Source organism: Bubalus kerabau, chromosome 8 (genome assembly GCF_029407905.1).
Source record: "Bubalus kerabau isolate K-KA32 ecotype Philippines breed swamp buffalo chromosome 8, PCC_UOA_SB_1v2, whole genome shotgun sequence".
Classification (NCBI taxonomy): domain Eukaryota; kingdom Metazoa; phylum Chordata; class Mammalia; order Artiodactyla; family Bovidae; genus Bubalus; species Bubalus kerabau.
The window spans coordinates 117,170,648-117,189,868 of NC_073631.1; the positions used below are offsets into that span (position 1 = coordinate 117,170,648).

At 54.8% G+C, this 19,221-nt stretch overlaps 1 protein-coding gene across 3 annotated transcripts; it reads right to left on the reverse strand.

The window, feature by feature from the left end:
• Positions 1 to 3,332: 3,332 nt before the first annotated feature.
• ASB10 (ankyrin repeat and SOCS box containing 10) lies at positions 3,333 to 18,587 on the reverse strand. Of its 3 annotated transcripts, none has more exons than XM_055591286.1 (6): positions 18,239 to 18,587; positions 17,183 to 17,450; positions 12,086 to 12,605; positions 7,703 to 7,816; positions 7,268 to 7,453; positions 3,333 to 7,120 (listed from the first exon to the last, which is right to left on the reverse strand). In XM_055591286.1, exons 1-5 carry the CDS (start codon positions 18,507 to 18,509, stop codon positions 7,268 to 7,270), a joined length of 1,359 nt encoding a protein of 452 aa, XP_055447261.1. In that variant the 5' UTR covers positions 18,510 to 18,587; the 3' UTR covers positions 3,333 to 7,120. The 3 variants fall into 3 exon arrangements, with proteins under 3 accessions (XP_055447261.1, XP_055447260.1, XP_055447259.1); XM_055591285.1 differs by lacking the exon at positions 18,239 to 18,587 and adding an exon at positions 17,643 to 18,152 and having other exon boundaries at positions 3,334 to 6,318; XM_055591284.1 differs by lacking the exon at positions 18,239 to 18,587 and adding an exon at positions 17,643 to 18,152 and having other exon boundaries at positions 3,334 to 7,120.
• Positions 18,588 to 19,221: the final 634 nt, after the last annotated feature.

The following is a 19,221-nucleotide window of genomic DNA, read 5'->3' on the forward strand; positions in this document are numbered from 1 at the left end:
CGAGCTCGGGGCGGCGGGCGCGGCGAGGGCGTGGGGGCGGGCGCGCGATCGGAGCGCCCCCCGCCCCTGCCCCGGCCCGGGCCGCCGCCCTCCGTCGGATTCAGGGCCAGTCCCGCAGCGTGGCCTGCAGCCTGCCCCCCGACGCCCCCTCCCGGGTCCCCCGGGCGGACCACGAGGCGGGCGCCCCCTCGGGCGGCGAGGCGCGGACGGCAGGGGGCGCGCTCCTCCGCGGTCCCGCGACTCTGGACAGCTCATCTCGGTGTGTCGTGGGTGGGGGGGGGGTCCTTTTCGTCCTCGGGAGACCCGGTTCACCCTCGCCCCCGGCGGTCCCCCTTGTCCCTGGCTCCTCCTCACTCCCCCTCCGTCGCGGACTCCCCGGGTCCCTCACCCTGGCCTCCGTGGGCGATTTCCTCCAGTGCCCACACTGTACCAAGTACTCACCGTTCCTCTCGCCCTGCTCCCTCCATCTTTCCCATCCTTTTCGTCCTTTCCCTCCCTCCCGCAGTCTCCTTTCCCGCCCTCCTTTCTATCCCAATTCCTATTTGATGGCTCCTGTTTCTCCCTCCCTATCCCATCCGCCTTTTTCTATTTGCCACCTCATTTTTCGCCTACATCGATCTCTCTTGTCTGTCTGTCTGTCTGTCCGGGTTTCCCTCCCTCGCTCGCTCTCCCTCTCTTCCGCTATTAATTTTCCTGATTGGCTCCCCGACTCCCGCGCCGCTGATGAGCCCTATTCATTCCCGGGCCTGACACTCGCGACCTGCCCTGGCTGATTGCTGGGGGCTGGCCCCGGGAGCGCTGATGAGCCCCAAGGGTCAGCGGCGCTAATTATCCGCTAATTGCAGATGACTCTGCTCACCTCCTCCCTTCTCAGACATGGGAATGGCGCGCCTTTTACCCTCCCCCCCTCCTCCTGATTTCCAGAAGTAGACTCGTCAATCTAGAGGCAAAAGTCACGGGGCTCTGCTGCTGGATAGCAGCCTCAGGTCAGTGGGCAAGAAAGACTTTAAGTTAGGAAAGTTACCAGAAGAAAAGTGACCCGAGCCTCAGGACGGAAAGCAACCCTGGCTAACTAAATGAAGGTCGTCTGCTCACTGTTATTCAGGTGGGGCCAAGGAGAGCCAAGCAAGCTGAAATTCACAGTAGCAGAAGCAGGCGAGTTTAGGAAGATGTAGTCTAAATGGAAGAAAGTTATCTGGTTCTGGTGAGGAGGATAACTCACGCTGGAGTCTCAGCGTTTGGACAGAAGGCAAGGCAGGTGGGAACTCTGGATCTCGGGGAACTTTATTCACATTGGGAGTGTCGTGTTGGCTCATGTCAGGCTGATGTATTCAAGTCAGCACCCTGAAAGACACTGTCACCAAAGAGGGACAGAGAGGGTGGGACTTGCTTTCATTATGCTTGGCTGGCAGTGCATGAGAGGCCGAGGGAGAAGGGTGTGGTTTCCACATGGTCCTGATCTGTCTCAGGCTCTGTCTTGAAACTTCGAAGAGATCCAGTCTGGAGGGACATGTCGATATGGAGGAAGAAGAGGTGCCTTAACTCAAGTCTGCGAACACCAGTCACTACTAAAGTACAAGGATAATCCTTGTCCATCCTCCTAAAGGTATTCTGAACCCTGTGTAAAATTAACCAAGTACTGCATGGTACCCATGTGGAAGACCAGACTTCAAAAATGTATTAAAAAGTAAGAGGTCAGTACTTGGGATGATGACTTTACAGTGTTGGGTAGATAATAGAGGCTTATTGACTTGAAAAATTACCAAGGCAACTTTGGGGCTACAATCACTGAAATTAAAGCTGTATGAGTATTAACACCACCAATCAAATACAGCATGAAGGAAGAGCCTTTTTTTTTTTTTAAAGTAACTACATTCACCTTTTGCATATGTAAGAAAACCACCGAACACAAAATTCCAAAAGGTCAAAAGTGTATATATATTGAAATCTCCTCCCTGACTAGCCCCCCCCCCCAACTAGTTCCCCCACTAAAGGGCCACTTTAATAAGTCTGTCACTTTTTGATGGGATGAAATGGATCATGTGTTGTCAAGGATTCAAGGTTAAAGACCCTCTGATCTTGAACAGGTTGATCATCTGGTTCAAGCCAAGAACGCACTGCCCAGAACTACACTCTGTAAAGTGGAATTCTCAGCTCAAGCTGTCACAGAGTGTAAAGGCTTAAAGCTTGTTGCCAATAAGTCCCAGTGGGCCACCAACTCTGAAATAAGGCGCGTGAGACCTCCGGGGCTTTGTATGGCTCTGGTGTGGTGTGTGTTTGTGAGATACTGTATTTGTTAATCCATTTTTATCCTCAATCTGTTCCCTTGCCATGCTGGGGTCATGAAGTGTGACTTCTGCACAGTCCTTGACATTCAGTAGCTGAATTAGTATAAAACCCTCACATACATAGTGGCAACTGAAGCAGCCCATTTCCTTTTCCTGCCCTTTCATGGACCGTGGAACTGAGGCTGCATGGTAAATGGAAAAGAGCACTGGTTGGATTAAAAAACAACAACAACAACCCTAAAATTAAGTTTCTGTTCTGACTCCTCTCTGGGCCATGTGATCTTGGCCCCCTTTTGACTTAACTTCACCCATGAGCGAGAGCAATTAATATCTACTCTTAGTTTCTCAGGTGGCAAAGTGGTAAAGAACCCGCCTGCAATGCACGAGATGCAGGAGAGGCGTATTCAGTCCCTGGGTGGGGAAGATCCCCTAGAGGAGGAAATGGCAACCCACCCCAGTATTCTTGCCAGGATAATCCCATGGACAGAGGAACCTGGTGAGCTACAGTCCAAAGGGTTGAAAGAGTCAGACACAACTGAGCGACTGAGCATACACCCTGTCTTGTCAGAAAGCTCCTGCAACAATCACATGAATATAAGGAAATACCCTTCAAAATGAGTTCTTCCTTCACTAACTGGACAAAGGAAAGCAGAGTGGTCGATTATGGACGTTCTTCCTATCAGTGGCTCTCCAAACACAGCTTCTAACTCTCCCATCAGTACCAAGGACAGAAGCTGTCACTCTCAAACCTGAAGGGAGCCGCCTCCTTTCTTTACTGAGAAGAAAACTCTCTGGTTCTCCTATTGAATCCCTGGACAGGCCCGTATAAGTAAGCACCTCCTCTCATCGTCTAAAATGGAATGCTAAAAATGCTTCTTTGCCTGCCCACGTGCTGACTTGTCCCATCTAACTACTCACCAATTGGGGAAATTCTCTACGGAAGAATTTTATTTTGAATCTACCCTCTCTGCGTGTGCCTGTGTCGACCTCCTCGTCTGGCCACCCGTTCACGGACTGGGAACCAGCACTCAGAAAAAAAAAAAAAAAAAAACAAACGAAGTACTCAAGTCAAATCCAAATACACCTTCGCCTCCCTCATTGGCAGGCGAGTGTCCACTGACGGTGGGGAGTTTCGGGCTCTGTCCGCGGATACCCTCTGGTGGCAGCAGCGCGCAACTGCGTCACCGCGAAAGAGGCGCGGAGTGCTGCAGCGCCCCCTGGCGTTAGTCCGGGAGACACGCGGAGAGCAAAGGAACCGCACCAGGTGAGCCGTCCAAGGGCCAGCGCGCTGGGCGCTGCAGGTGCCTTCACTGTGAGTGCACCGATTGGGGCGGGAGGGGCGGGGGACTGTTGTACACGAGGGTCTTAAAGCCTAGCATACACTCGGGTAGTTTCATGTATGTTGGCTGTATCCAGGTACTTGAACTCTGCATATCGTTGGGTTAAATGTGTGCCGATTGTGTGCCGCGCACGTGATACACGCGGGTAGGTTGGTGGTGGGGAGGTCCGCGCTCCAGTGCAGGGCGGAGTCCTCACGGAGGCGTGAAATTGGTTTGGAGCAAACACATTACGGAAAGCAATTACCGGGGAGAGGTTCTGGGCCCGCGGGACCCGCAGCCAGGAGGCTGAGGAGGAAGCTCCCTGGCTTGCAAGAAGTGTCTGGATGTCTAACCCCAGAAAGGACCTTCCTAACACTGCCCTGCTAAGGGGAGAACGTGCGAAGCTGGCCAGCAGCCTCCTGTATTGACCACTCCACATCGCCTTTCTTCCCTTATGCCCTACCTTCTTAAAAGGCCTCCTGCATGAACCAGTGCTCTCCAGATATGGCCAGAAATCCTCTCCCTTTCTTACCACTTTTGGGGAGGCACTCCAATTTCTGTGAAGTCTTCCCAGGACCCCCTGCTGCTCCTGCTCTCCTTCCTCCTTCAGACCCTCATCCTGCTCCCACAAGTCTTTTGCATTCACTACATTGCCCTTTGTATCTGAACTCGGTATTCACACGCTTGTTTCTCAGACTAGATGGAAAATTCTCAGACTAGGGTAGGAGCAGGTCTCATTCACAGCCCTGTATCTAGTGCCTAAAACCTGGGACTCAGGAAGCACAAAATGAATGACGTGGATGCAAATGAACTAGAATTTCCATCAAAATGCATATACAGGACTTTCTCAGAAAAGTCATCCCCATGAGAGTCAAGATTCTCTTGGGACAGAGCTTTAAATATTTTTCACATGCAAACACATGCATTCCCCCCTATTTATATTCTTAGGCCTGTCCTCATCCTTGGATTCCAAATTCATAGATTTAAATGACCATGTCACACAGCTTCTTTGCCATCTGTAAGAGGCAGTTCAAACTCAACATCTCCCAAACAGACTTTCTGACTCCCCCGCCATCTGCCCCTTTCTTATCTTTCCCACCTTAGCAAATTAGTCCCACCCTCCATCCAGTGTTGCTCTGCCAAAAAAAAAAAAAAAAGGTGGAGGAGTCATCCTGGACTGTTTTCCTTAAGCCTTCCATTTCTACTCCATCAACAAGTTCCATGGAGTCTCCAGAAAGGATCCCAAGTCTCATCCACTGCTTTTCCATCTCTGCCAGGGCTCCTGAAATAGCCTCTGAACTGGTCTCTCACCCTTCCTCCCTACCTCTCCCCTCGCCCAAGCCACTCAGCAGCCAGAGCCATCTTTCAAAATACACATCAGTTCATGTCACTTCCCTCTCTCCCTCACTCCACTCACGTGGCTGGCTCCTCCTTGTCACTCAGGCATCAGATTAAATGTCACCTACTCAAAGAGGAGGTGTCCATGTCACCTGCGCTCAGCGGCTGATCCGCTCTTGGACAATCACCAATGAAACCGTCTGCAGAGGTCTTATCACTCTGAAACTTTCCCGTCTGTTTGCTCAGTCTCTGTCACCTTTGGAGTGAACTTTCTAGTGGGGACGGGAGAGCCAGGCCTTTGTGTGGCCGGTGTCCTGCCCACCGGAGGCCCTCAAACCCCTGCTGAACCAATGAATGGAATAAGGGGCATTCTGCCCAGGTCCCACGCTGGGATAAGACGGGGCTCCCCAGGACGGTGGCGGGGGAGGCCCCAAGCCGTGAGCGGAATCCGTGCCTGCCCCAAACTGCTTCCTGATTTCTTCGCCTGCGCCCACTTCCCACTTCCGCCCCCTCTGGCCCCCAGCGATTGGGGCGGTCCGCAGAGCCTTGGGCTCACCTAGTAGAGCACATCCTCGAAATCCAGCTGCAGGTAGCGGAGCAGGCGGGGCGGCAGGGGCAGGCGAGGCAGGGCGTGGGGCAGGCAGGCCGCCAGGTGGGCACGGAGCGCACAGCGGCTCAGATGCTGCAGCGATCTGGGCTGCCTCACCCTGCCCTGCGGGGTCTGGCCGGGTCTGGACCCTGTACAGCCTAGGGGCCAGGCCTCAGTCAGCCACTGTCCCGACCGCTTGTGGGCCTGGGTCCCAGGCGCAGCCCTTCCCGTCCGGCTGTCCCCGCGCCCTACAGCTGGAAGCCCACGCGGGCCGGTCAGCCCAAGGGCCGTGAGGCCGGGTGGGAATCAGGGCCCGCTCACCTCGGCGATCTGGAGATCGTCTAGGACTTCGCGCCGTCGGTCCCCCTCAGGCTACGTCCCCTCCGTCTCCCACCCTCTTGGCCCCTCACCTTGCTGCCTCGCTCCTAGCTGGGAAAAGTTGAGAACTCCGGCGCGTGCGCACCCTGGGCCGCTAAGAAATCTGTCCGGCGACCCTTGACGTCACGGGTCACCGTGCACTGGATTGGCTGCCCCGTGGCTCCGAGCAACGCCACCTCCCTCCTGTGGTCGTAGACGGGCTCCTGGTTGTTGGGGCTGCCTGTTCTTAAAATCCCGGGACTGCAAAGACCCTCAGGGACCCTCTCCTCTCTTGTTTGACAAATGCAGAAGCTTGCGTCCAGAGCAGGAAGAGACGTCTGTTCCGCAAGTTAATGGCAAAGCTGGGACTAGAACCCAGGGGTGTTAACGTCTCAGCTCAGCTCCCGAACCCAGGTGTACATCCGACCTATGGGACAGGCAGCAGGCAGAGTTTTAGCTTTCCTAAACCTGCGTCTTTCACTCTCACCTGGTCCAGGGCTACGCCAAGCTGGCTGCCCTGTGCATCCACCTCTGGTTGTCTTCCTGCCCTCACTTCGCTGCCCAAGGCTGGGGCTGCCTGTACCGCCCTGCCCCACGGTCTGCCTGGCCTCATTCCACAGCCTCATTCTCTTTACCCAAGCCTCTTTGCTCCCCCGTCTTCCCGCTGGCTCTCTTTCAGGCCTTTTCTGCACTATCTCACCTGATGGCTATTCCCCCTCATCGTGGCCAGAGGGGCAGGTCTGCCTGGGATCCCTCAGTAGCTGGTGGAGGCCAAAGGAGGCAGGTGATAGAGCTGGCACCATGGGGCAGATCCAGGGGACCCCATAAATCTACCCATCTCGAGTCCACGTGAGCCAGCCAGCTTAGAGGAGGGGCTATTGGAGACAGCATCCAATAACACAGGCCTGCATATTTTTAATGTGAGCACAGGGTTTGGACAGTCTGGAGGGGGCCTCAGGAGACACTCCCTCCCCCGGGAGAGTATATATCATTTGCCATGAGTCCTAGCTGTCTCTCCATCAGATGTCACTTGGCCACCTGGTCCGTCTGCCTCTCCTGGGGGGAATGACAGCACTCCTCCCTGTGGAGTTGGGCCTCCTGCTGAGAGGGCCACCTCGGCCTGAATCTGTTCAACTCAGTCCCAAGTCCCAGGTGCTGTGAGCAGTGGGCTGGCATCCCCTAGGGTCTGGGGCATCTGCTTTCAGGCTCCCTCAAAAGGCAATGGACATCTGGAAGGAGAGGGGTGGATTCAGAGAAGTCTGGTGGTCTGGGGAGTTCTGTCTAGGGCCCTGCCCCCACGTTTATCTTGCTTCGGACCCATTTCCGCCCCCTCTGGCCCCCAGCGGCTGGGGCGGTCCGCAGAGCCTTGGGCTCACCTAGTAGAGCACATCCTCGAAATCCAGCTGCAGGTAGCGGAGCAGGCGGGGCGGCAGGGGCAGGCGAGGCAGGGCGTGGGGCAGGCAGGCCGCCAGGTGGGCACGGAGCGCACAGCGGCTCAGATGCTGCAGCGATCTGGGCTGCCTCACCAGGGCGAAGAGGGAGGAGTAGAAACGACGGTGCTTCTGGGGGCAGAATGAGGGGCTCAGAGGGAGCCCTGGGCAGGGGGCACCTGCTTCTAAAGTGGGGGCGGGGTGGGAGTCTCCAGGAGCCTCTTAGAAGTCAGGAGCATTTCAGGTATTCACTCTGAGTTTTCGTTTCCTTAGTAACTTCTGTGGGGGCCGAATGGGGGGGCCCACAGGGCTTCCCTTTAGGAGCTGGAAGTCTCTTGGGGCAGGCTGGGTGACTGTGTGTTCAGGGTCTGAGAATCTGACCTGCAGAGTTTCAGGAGGCACCAGGCCCACGGCGTCCTCAGGAAGCTTCACGACACTGTAGGTGTTCATCAGGACCTCAATGGTCCGCGGGGACATGCACCAGCGCTCCAGCACCTGCAGGGGGCAGAGCTGCGTCAGTGCTCCAGGGGTTACCACACGCGGCTGGTCCCTGGTGGAACAGACCTGGTGACGAGACAGCCAAGAAACAGCTATTGTGGGTTGAACTATGTCCCCCAAGAGATATGCTGATGTCCTGATCCCAGTACCTAGAAATGTGATCTACATAGAAATAGGGTCTTTGCAGATGTAATCAAGGTAAAAATGAGGTCATTAGGGTGGGTCCTAATCCAATATGACTGCTGTCTTCATAAGGGAAAACGGACACACAAGGAGAATGTCATGTGATGATGGAGGCAGAGACTGGAGTGATGTGCCCACAAGCCAAGGCACGCCAAGGACTGTGGACAACCACCCGACGTTAGGAGACAGGCCTGGCATAGATTCTCCTTCTGAGCTTCTGGAAGGAACCAACCCTACCTACACTTGGGTTTTTCAAATGTCCAGCCTCCAGAACTGAAAGGGAATACATCTCTATTGTTTTAAACCTCCCAGTTTGCAGTACATTGTTATGGCCATGACAGGAAACCAATACAACAGCTAGCTTTTATACTCTGCGTAATTTATGCCAGATATTTTCTTAGCACTTTATGTGTGTTGACAATTCTCAGCCCTGCCAGTATGGACTATTGTTGTCCCCATTTTACAGACAAGGGAAGCTTAGGCACAGAGAAGTAACTTGCCCAAGTTGTGGTTGCAGCCATCCAAGCCCGGTGGTGTACTCTCTGCTCTCAACTACTACCTTCTCCTGCTCTCCTGTCTGCCTCTACAAGGCTCTGTGCTGCATCTTCCTGGGTGGGAAAGCGGTCCCTGACCTGAGGCTGGAGCTCCTGAGCAGACAGAAAGGTCAATCACGTATAAGGCAGAACCCGCTGGTGCCAGGGGAGGGATGGAGACGGGGCAGGAGTGCTGGGTGGTCCACGAGGGATTCACAGAGAGGCAAGCTTGGGCTGTAAAGGCGAGGAGAGCATTTAAGAAGAAGGAAAGAGGCCAGCAGACACCTGATGTGGGAGTGCGCCTAGGATCAAGCTACAGCCGGGTTCATCTTTCATTCTTCCTTTAACAAACATTTACTGAGGGTCACACTGGGCCAGCACTGGGGGACCCAGCCGTGAGGAGGAGACACAGGTCCTTGTCAGCTGGGAGCTTCTCTTTCTGAAGGAAAACTTGGGATTTCCAAGTGTTTAAGAATCCACCTTGCAATGCAGGGGATGCAGGTTTGCTCCCTGGTCAGGGAAGTAAGATCCCACATACTGCAGGGCAACTAAGCCCGCGTGCTCCAAGAACACATGTGCCTCAACGAGAGAGCCCATGCACTGCAATGACTGAGCCAGCACGCCACAACCAGAGAATGCATGCTCCATGACAGAAGATCCCACATGCTGCAATGGAGCTCTCGCGTGCCACGAGACCCGACACAGTCAAATAAACAAATATTGAAACAAAAAAGAAGGAGCACACAACACATTAATAGCCACTTACGTATATGCCGCTACAAAGAAAATAGGCTCAGGGGCTAAGTGCGGTCAGGAGGGCACGGTCCTAGATGGGTGGTCAAGAAAGGCCCATCTGAGGAGGTGGCCTGTGCTGTGAGGGGCGAGCCATGCTGGGCAGCAGCTTGTGCTGGGCCACCGTCCTCATGGTCAGAAAGTCAGCCGTGCACAGCTCGGACATACCCAGGAACCATCATCTGCTCCAAGCCTGCACCTGATGCATGTAAGCCGAATCGTGCTTCAGCCACTCTGTCTCTTGCTGTTTCTCAGGCAGTGGCCCTGGACCTTTCATAACACCTGAGAACAGCTGAGAGCAGTCTCTTGGGCAGCGTTCCTGAATATAAGCTGCGCACACTTGCATGTAACACTAGGGTCTCTAACACCCCTGCCTGCAAGGAAAGGAGACCTTTCTGCCTGGCAGGCTGGGAGTGCTGCACATGCTGGATGTTGCTTGGCAGTGGGAGCAGGTGGAAGGCCTTGTCCAGGGAGAAAGCATCTCATACACCGGAGGCCCTCTGCTTCTGTCCCTGCATCTGGGCAGTGCTTACCGGAACCGCCCCAGTTTGTCTGCCTGGAGCAGGTCTCTTGGTCTCGCTCCTCCTCTGAGCTTCAGGCTGGTTATGTATAACTTTCCTGTTCTTACCTGCTGCTACTGCCTGCCGTTTATGCCAGGCCACTCTGGGAGTTCTGCCTCTGCCCTCCGCCTGGAATACCTGTATCTTCCTCCTGCATCTCTCCAAGCCCTGCCCATCCCAGGTCCCACCCCCTCCAGGAAGCCTCCTGCGGCTATTCTAACCTGCAGCACTCCATCCCTTGTCTAAAGATCCCCTACATTGGGATCATGCCCAACAGTGCTTTCATCTTCCCAAGTGCTTTCATCTACATTATTTAACTTTAGAACAACACTGGCTAACTGGCGAGGAGCAGTATCTCGAGGTTAGGCCTTGTCCAAAGGGCTTGATATATGTGATTCATTTGTTCTCACACTAACCCATGAAGCAGGCATACTGTTACATCCCTATTATAAAGAGGAAAACGGAGAACTGGAGACATTGAAGCAACTTGCTGATGGTCACACAGGTAGTGTCCTTGGCTCCAGAGCCTGTGTTCTCAGTTGCCGTCTACCTCACGGGGTTGTTGGGAGGACTGAAGAAATCCATGTGTCTAAGGGAACACACCTTAGAACAGGTCTGGAGCGTGGTCAGGGCTGTGTTTGTTTCTATTGTTCCCACTAAGTTTAAGTCAAGACTGTATCACACGCAAGGAACATGGGTTCAAAGAATCCCAGGACTTGCCTAGAGTCACATGAACAAGCATCACAGCCAGACCCTGGCTCCAGTCTGAGCACCCAGACCAGTATGGTGGCTTCTGCAGCACTGGCTGGGGGCTGACAGTGGTCACCAGTGGGCCAGGGAGAAGCTCTGCTCTGGAGGACAGGCACCCCAGCCAATCCCAGAGCAGCTGCAGGTTGTGGGAGATGAATGCCAACTGTTTGATCACCTGGGATGCTGTGGAGCCCAGATGAAGGGACGCAGGGGGCACTTTGCTGTGTTGGCCTGTCCCCAGGGCAGTGAGGACAGAACAGGGCTGCAGGGGCGGGCAGTGGTGTCCCAGAATATCCGTTCGCTGCTCTGCCTTCTCTTCCCACCCCCTCCCCAAAGGGGAATCATTAGCTGTCAGAGCCACTGTCAGATTACCAGGAATTGCTCCTCTCCTAATTATCTGGTGTTAATAGGAGATTAATTAGTGTTAATTGTTGATTTTCTTGTATTTTCCCAAAGGGGAGACCAATCTGCCAAACTCTCGGGCTGTTTAATTATTTGGCCTTGCTTAGGAATCTACACAGATGCTTCTAGGTTTATGAGTGAAGGGGAGAGGAGGGGATAGCAGGGAGTGTCCAGGACTGGGCGGGGCTGGATGGTTCAAACCCAGAGGCGGGTGAGGGACCTGCACGCAGCCTGCTGCCCTACACCCATCCTGACCCAGCCCCTATGAGAACCAGGGTCCCCACCCCGGGGTCCAACATCCTCCGAGATATTATATAGCCCTTTCCAGACACAGCACAGCATGGACAGGGTCCCCTGCCAGGGCATCGGTAGCACATGTCTTCAGCCTGAACCCGTCTCGGGGATATTAATGTTAAATATAAGGCAGAGATTGGAAATTGACAGTGAGTGTGTTTTCTTCGGTGCCAGCATAACAGCTGCTGGTGTCCCTGGTGCAGGTTCTGCTAAGCTCTCACGTCCATCTGCAGATGGTCAGGAGGCCTTGAAGCTCAAGACCAGGCTTATCACTCTGCCCCGGGCCAGTGTTTCCTGTGACTGGAGTTTCTCTCTGAACGGGTCCCACTGTCAGGGGGAGCTTCCTAAACGCTTCATTCATCTGCTCTCTCCTCTGAGGAAGAAACTAGCCCTTTTGGCCCCCATCAGACCTGACTCCTCCTGTCTTTTCAGATCCTTTAGAGACCGGCCCCTCCGCCCTCGGTTCACATTCATCACCCACGCACGTATACACACGCACATGCAAACACGTGTATATGCACAGCACGCAGTGGATATACATGTGCGCAGGCGCACAAGCAAACATTCCGCACCTCCTGCTGGTGTGCGGTTTGCGCCCTGCTGGGCTGGGCTTTCTCGAAGAAAGAAACAAAGTACTGACTCCCCCGCCCCCCGGTCTGGAGCTACCTACATCCAGAGCAACCTGGCGCCGACCGGGTCTCCCCACACCCCCACCCCGCTCTCGCGGCCCTCCTTCCGGCCCCAGCCGGTACCTTGGGAAGAGCCCCTGGCCACACGCGGACGGCACCGTGGTTGAGCAGCGCGCGCACCGTGCGCTCCGGGCTCTGGGCCAGGGTCGCGGCGGGGCCCTGCAGCGCGCAGTGCAGGGCCGTGTGTCCCCCGTAGTCCATGGCGTTGGCGCCGACGCCGCGGGCCAGGAGCAGCTCCACGACGTCCGCGTGGCCGCGGCGACAGGCCAAGTGCAGGGGCCGTTGCATGTCCTGGTCGGCGGCGTCGGCGTCGGCCCCGGCGGAGAGGAGCAGGCGGCACAGCTGGAGACAGCGGGCCGTGGTGGCCTCGGCGTCGGCGGGGGACATGCAACGGGCGTCACAGGCGGCCAGCAGCGGGGTCCAGCCTTCGGCATCGCGGGCATCGGGGCAGGCCCCGCGTCTCAGGAGGAGGTCCGCCAGCTCCACGTGGCCCAGCCGGGCGGCCACATGCAGAGGGGTCTCCTCCTTCTCCTCCGACCGACCATCCACTTTCGCCCCAAATCTCAGGAGCAGATCGGCGCACCTAGTAAGGGCAAGACAGCCGTGGGGGAGGAAGAGAGACGTGCAGACCTTCGCCCCTACATGATTGCTGGTGTGAGCAAAGCAAACCCCGGGACACCCTTGGGCGGCCCTGGTGCTGTCTGCCAGTCCCCCTCCAGCCTGCCTCGCACTAAGATCCTGGCAACATTCTGCAGCATCTCCAGTGCCCTCTCTCAAGCCCCGTGCTCTCGGCAGAAGTGCCCTAAACCCTGGATAGGAGCAAAGGCGCCAGCAGCCCTTGCTCAGTTAGAACAGGCGCCTTCTGTGGGCACCACATGCCCTGACTTGGTTCATTCCCAGGGCGGGTTCAGATGAGGACACCGAGGCCGTAAGGGTGGAGGGTCTTGGCGGGTTCACACAGCCAGTGAGGGAAGAGTTGGCATTCCGGTCCAGGGGCACCAGGATGGTTGGAGGGCTCTGCATGCTGAAACTGGAGTGGGGAGGGACCTGAAAGTGGGCACACATGGAAATTGGGGTGGTGGGAGAAAGACCAACAAAACCAAAATTGGCCAGCCAGATTTGCAGCAAAACAGTCCTCTTAGAAGACTTGTGTATTACTATTACTGCAAGGACCTGTGCCCCAGAATTCAAGGCTAAGGGAACTCAGTCTCTTTGAGCTCCAGCAGAGCTGTAAAAAGGGGATAATTGCTAATACCTAGACTCAAGAGGTTGTTGTTAGTGCCGTATGAGACAATGCCTGAAAAACTATCAGCTATGGGAAATAGATGGGGAAACAGTGGAAACAGTGTCAGACTTTATTTTTCTGGGCTCCAAAATCACTACAGATGGTGACTGCAGCCATGAAATTAAAAGATACTTACTCCTTGGAAGGAAAGTTATGACCAACCTAGATAGCATATTCAAAAGCAGAGACATTACTTTGCCAACAAAGGTTCGTCTAGTCAAGGCTATGGTTTTTCCTGTGGTCATGTATGGATGTGAGAGTTGGACTGTGAAGAAGGCTGAGTGCCGAAGAATTGATGCTTTTGAACTGTGGTGTTGGAGAAGACTCTTGCGAGTCCCTTGGACTGCAAGGAGATCCAACCAGTCCATTCTGAAGGAGATCAGTCCTGGGATTTCTTTGGAAGGAATGATGCTAAAGCTGAAACTGCAGTACTTTGGCCACCTCATGCGAAGAGTTGACTCATTGGAAAAGACTCTGATGCTGGGAGGGATTGGGGGCAGGAGGAGAAGGGGATGACAGAGGATGAGATGGCTGGATGGCATCACTGACTCAATGGACATGGGTCTGAGTGAACTCCGGGAGTTGGTGATGGACAGGGAGGCCTGGCGTGCTGCGATTCATGGGGTCACAAAGAGTCGGACACGACTGAGCGACTGATCTGATCTGATCTGAAGAGTTCAAAACAGCAATGGGCAGCGGAAGTGGGTGGTATAGATGGTGATGGATCATGGGGCTTATTATATTATCCTGTCCACCTTTCTACAGGTTCGAAATTCTCCATAATGATTAAAAAATATTTACTTACTGATTTATTTGTTGGCTGAGCTGGATCTTAGTTGCTGCATGCAGGATCTTTAAGTTGCACTATGCAAACTTAGTTACGATACGTGGGATTCCCTGACCAGGGATCAAACCCAGGCCCTCCACATTGGGAGCACAGAGTCTTAGCCACCGGATCACCAGGGAAGTCCCTCCATAATAATTTTAAAAATATGTGTACTTAATCAAGGGGCTCGGAGAAGGCAATGGCACCCCACTCCAGTACTTTTGCCTGGAAAATCCCATGGACGGAGGAGCCTGGTGGGCTGCAGTCCATGGGGTCGCGAAGAGCTGGACACAACTGAGCAACTTCACTTTCACTTTTCACTTTCATGCACTGGAGAAGAAAATGGCAACCCATTCCAGTGTTCTTGCCTGGAGAATCCCAGGGACGGGGGAGCCTGCTGGGCTGCCGTCTATGGGGTCGCACAGAGTCGGACACGACTGAAGCGACTTAGCAGCAGCAGCAGCAATCAAGGGGCTTCCCTGGTGGTTCAGATGGTAAATAATCTGCCTGCAATGTAGGGGACCAGGGTTTGATCCCTGGGTCAGGAAGATCTGCTGGAGAAGGGAATGGCTACCCACTCCAGTATTCTTGCCTGGAGAATTCCATGGACAGAGGAGCCTGGTGGGCTACAGTCCATGGGATTGCAAAGGTCAAACATGACTGAGCGACTAACACTTTCCCTTTGTTTTTTTTTAAAAAGGAATGATTATCACCAAGTGTGATCTCAGGGAGCTGGGCTGGAACACAGGGACTTAACTAAAAATATGGGACTTCACAGAATGGCATTGTCCGATTCTGCGGCCACCAAGCACTTATGGGAGGGCGAGTCCTGACTGAGATGTGCTGTAAGCGCAAAGTACACACCAATTTTGAAGACTTGGTACAAAAAAAGAATGTAAAATATCTCATATGTTCTTTTTATATTGGTTCCATGTTGAAATGAGAACATTGTGAATACATTGTGTTAATTAAAATATATTATTAAAATTAATTTCACTTGATTCACAGATATTTATATGCTCATGTTTCATGGCAGCATTATTCACAATAGCCAAAACATGGAAGCAACCTACATGTTGCTTCCTACATGATGCAACCTTCCTATATCATGCAACCTACATGATGACTACAAGCACTCATCAATAGATGACTGGATAAATAAAATGTGACATATTCCATGGAATATTATTCAAGCCTTTAAAAGGCAAGGAAATTCTGTTACCTGCTACAACCTGGATGAATCTGAGGACATTATGCTAAATGAAATAAGCCAGTCACAACAGGACAGATACTGTATTATTCCACTCATTAGAGGTGCGGAGACCATTCCAAGTCATAGAGTCCAAAAGCAGAGGGTAGTTGCCAGGGGCTCAGGGGAGGGATAGGGAGTTATTATTCAAAGGATACAGAATTTCAGTCTTGCAAGATTTAAAAAGTTCAGGGGTTAGATGGTCCTGCTGGTTGCACAACTGTGTGAAGGTCCTTAGTGCTACTGAGATGGACACTGAGTAACAGTTAAGATGGGAAATTTTATGTTACATGTAATTTACCACTATTTAAAAATGAATTTCACCTGTTTCTTTTTCATATCAATTAAAAGACACTTGCTTCTTGAAAGCAAAGCTAGACAGCATATTAAAAAGCAGAGATATCACTTTACCGACAAAGGTCCATATAGTCAGAGCTATAGTTTTTCCAGTAGTCATGTATGGATGTGAGAGTTGGACCATAAAGAAGGCTGAGCTCCAAAGAATTGATTCTTTCGAACTGTGGTGCTGTTGAGAGTCCCTTGGACTGCAGGAAGATCAAACCAGTCAACGCTAAAGGAAATCAACCCTGAATATTTACTGGAAGGACTGATGCTGAAGCTGAAGCTCCAATACCTTGGCCACCTGATGCGAAGAGCAGACTCATTGGAAAGGACCCTGATGCTGGGAAAGATTGAAGGCAGGAGGAGAAGGGAACAACAGAGGATGAGATGGTTGGATGGCATCACCGACTCAATGGACATGAGTCTGAGCAAGATCTGGGAGATGGTGAAAGACAGGGAAGCCTGGCATGCTGCAGTCCATGGGGTCGCAAAGGCACTACTTAGCGACTGAACAACAACAACAGAAAACTTTAAATTACGTATGTGACCCATGGTATATTTCTATTGGGCTGTGCTGTCGTAGATACATCTTCAAACATAACATGAGTGAGTCAATAGAATCCTCTGAAGGCCGATGAAGTTAACAGGAGGGAGAAGGCCCAAAAAGGAGAGCCCAAGGATCAAAAATTGGGGGCCATTCAGGGACAAGATGTGAAAATTGGCAGGTGTATAGTCAGTAGAGAGAAGACCTCTGTTGTATGTATAGTTAGTACACAGATTTGCCAAGTTTCCCTTTGCTGGGATTCCAGACTCATCAAAAAATTGTGAGAACTTAACTCTCTAAGGCCCCCGATACACAGAGCATAACTATTTGGGTCACTGTGAATGAATATCCCCTACGGTTATAATACAGGGTCACATTTGGGTATAGCCATCCATTTCTTGGGAGTTTGGTTAGTGGGGTTCAGTCCTTGAGCCCACTGATCTGAGGGTGCCTGCCAACATGGAAACACCGGACCTGCTAAGTTGCAAACCAGACCCTGCCCTCAAGGACGACCTCAGGCTCCAGCTGGGGGTCTTCTGTCCTCTACAGCCTGTCTGGACAGTAGAGGGCAGTTCCCTGAGGGCAGGATCAGGCCTTAGTTACAGGGCTGTGTGTTGTACTTCTTAGCACAGTGCCTGGGATGTAGGATAAGCTCAGAAAAATGAAAACCTTAACCACCTCCCCATAACAGATCCACAACTTCCCCAGTGCAGGCCATGTATCCAGGCCCTGCCACAGCCCTCTGCCTGCACTGGGGAAGCAGAAACCGTTCCAAGCACAGGCCATCCTAAAGTCCACTCCGACCAGCTCACCGGACCTGCCAGGCCCAGACAGGCTCCCTCACCCTCCCTGCGGCTATGTCTGCCTCTCCCTTAAAGAGGGGAGCAGGGTGGTCGGGGTGAGGGGTCACTCACTCGAGGCTGCCAGCCCCCCCGCAGAGGTGCAAGGGGCGCCTCCCGTCCTGGTCAGGGATATTGGGGTCGGCTCCCGCCACCAGCAGCACGTGGACGCAGGCAGCGTGGCCCGCGGCACAGGCCTCATGCAGGGCGGTCCGGCCCCCGGGGGCACTGTCGGGCCTCGCCCGCCGCCTCAGCAGCAGCCGCAGGATTTCCACGTGGCCCCGGCTGGCCGCCACGTGCAGGGGGGTGGTCAGCTCCTCTTCGTAGGTCAGCGACCAGAGTCCTAGGGAGAGATGGGGACACAGGACCTCAGAGCCTGGGTGGAGGCAAAGACCTGCCATGCAATGGGGGTTGGGGGTGGGAGGTGGGCAGAGGCTGGGAAGCCAGAGCCCAGGGCTCCTTCCCAGGCTTCCCTCCCACCCACCCCCCACTCGGAGCTCCGACTTCCCCCCGCCCCCACGACCCTGGCCCATACTCAGAGCGCGGATGTTGAAGCGGAAATCTCTCCATCGCTCTGGGTCGCTGGTATCAAAGATGGAATCCGGAGCCAGGCCGTTGCTGGAGTCGGCCAGGATGCGGGAGACGGAACCCACGTCCCCGGCCAGCACTGCCTGCCAGAAGGCCAGGGCAGGTCCCGAGGCCGTGCGGGTGACAATGGGCCCTGGGCCAGACTCTGGGGACCCTCCGTGGGGCTTCTCCACCAGCCTGGCACAGAGGGCGTGTCTGTCACCAGGGGGCTCGTCCTGCCCCCTGCACTCTTCCGGGGACCAGCTCATGAGGGCAGGGTGTAAGCGTGCAGGGGGTGTTGGGGGAGGGGAGGCGGGAGCCCAAGAGGAGGAGGAGGGGGACGGGCCAGCGTCTCTGGGTCCTCAGCGTCTCTGAGCCTGAGCTGGCCACTCACTGGGCTTCAGCAGGAGCTATTCTGGGCTCCACATGACTTGTCTCCTGGGCCAAGGTTTAGGCAAGCCTCGGGCTGGAAGGGAAACAGCCCCGGGGCCTGCTCCTTATCCTCAAGCTCTGGGTGCCACCGTGCCCGGATCCCCTGCCCTCAGCCGCGTCCGGGGTCCTCACCCCTCTGGCGGCTGGTCCAGCGAGGCTCCGCCGCCCGGCTCTCCAGCAGCAGGTCGGCCGTGCTGTGTGGGGGGAACAGCTCCTGCAGCCGCGCTAGGTCTCCCGTGTACAGGGCGTTCTGCAGCGCCATGTCCGGGCACAGCAGTGGCGGGGGCCCAGGGCGCTCCTGGGCCGCGTGGGACCAGGCCCCCCAGAACCGGCGGGCCGGGGCCGAGGGGGGGCACCCCAGAAGGCGTCCCCGCTGGGGAGGGGAGCTCCTGTTCCCAGGCATGGCCACTTCCAGGCAAGAGCAGGACCCTGGGCTATGCTGCTGGCAGTTGGGGCGGGTGGGTTCTGGGCTGAAGCCAGGCTCAGGCCCTGGGGGGTTGGGGGAGTGGGAGGGGCAGGGAGCACACAGAGGCCATGCCATAAATAGCCCATCCATAGGCCATAAATAGCCTGGACATCCCAGCCTTGCCAAGCAAGGAGGCCTCAGGCTGGGGAATTAGGGAGGAGCCTGGAGGAGGGGGTCAGGGCGGAGCTCAGAGCCTCCCCCCCAGAGCTGGACAGGCAGCAGGGCTGAAGGGACCACCCAGACGTGGAGTCCAACCTGCAGTTTCCTGGGTGAAGGGAAAGGGAGCCCCGGGGGCGGGGGGGTGGTGGTGCTGCAGCCAAGGTGTGACATGGTGTTGCAGGGGTCGGGGTGGGGGTCAATCCCAAGCTGCTGTCTCTCAGGCTTTCTCATCTGTCCTGTGCTTCATGGAGCCAGCTTCCAGCAGCCCGGCTCTGACTCTAGAGGTAGGGCAAGAGGGGGCCCTGCCTTCCGAATGTCACCAACTACCCCATACCTTCCCGCTCCCAAACGCAAGCTAGGGGTCTCCAGCAAACAGCAGAGAACGCTGCCCCCTCTGTGAGGAATCCCCACCATGGGTGCTCTGCGCTGGGGACAGAGGGCTCAGCCTGCAGGCAGCCCAGCTTGGCGCTGACCCCCATCTCCCTGGGTG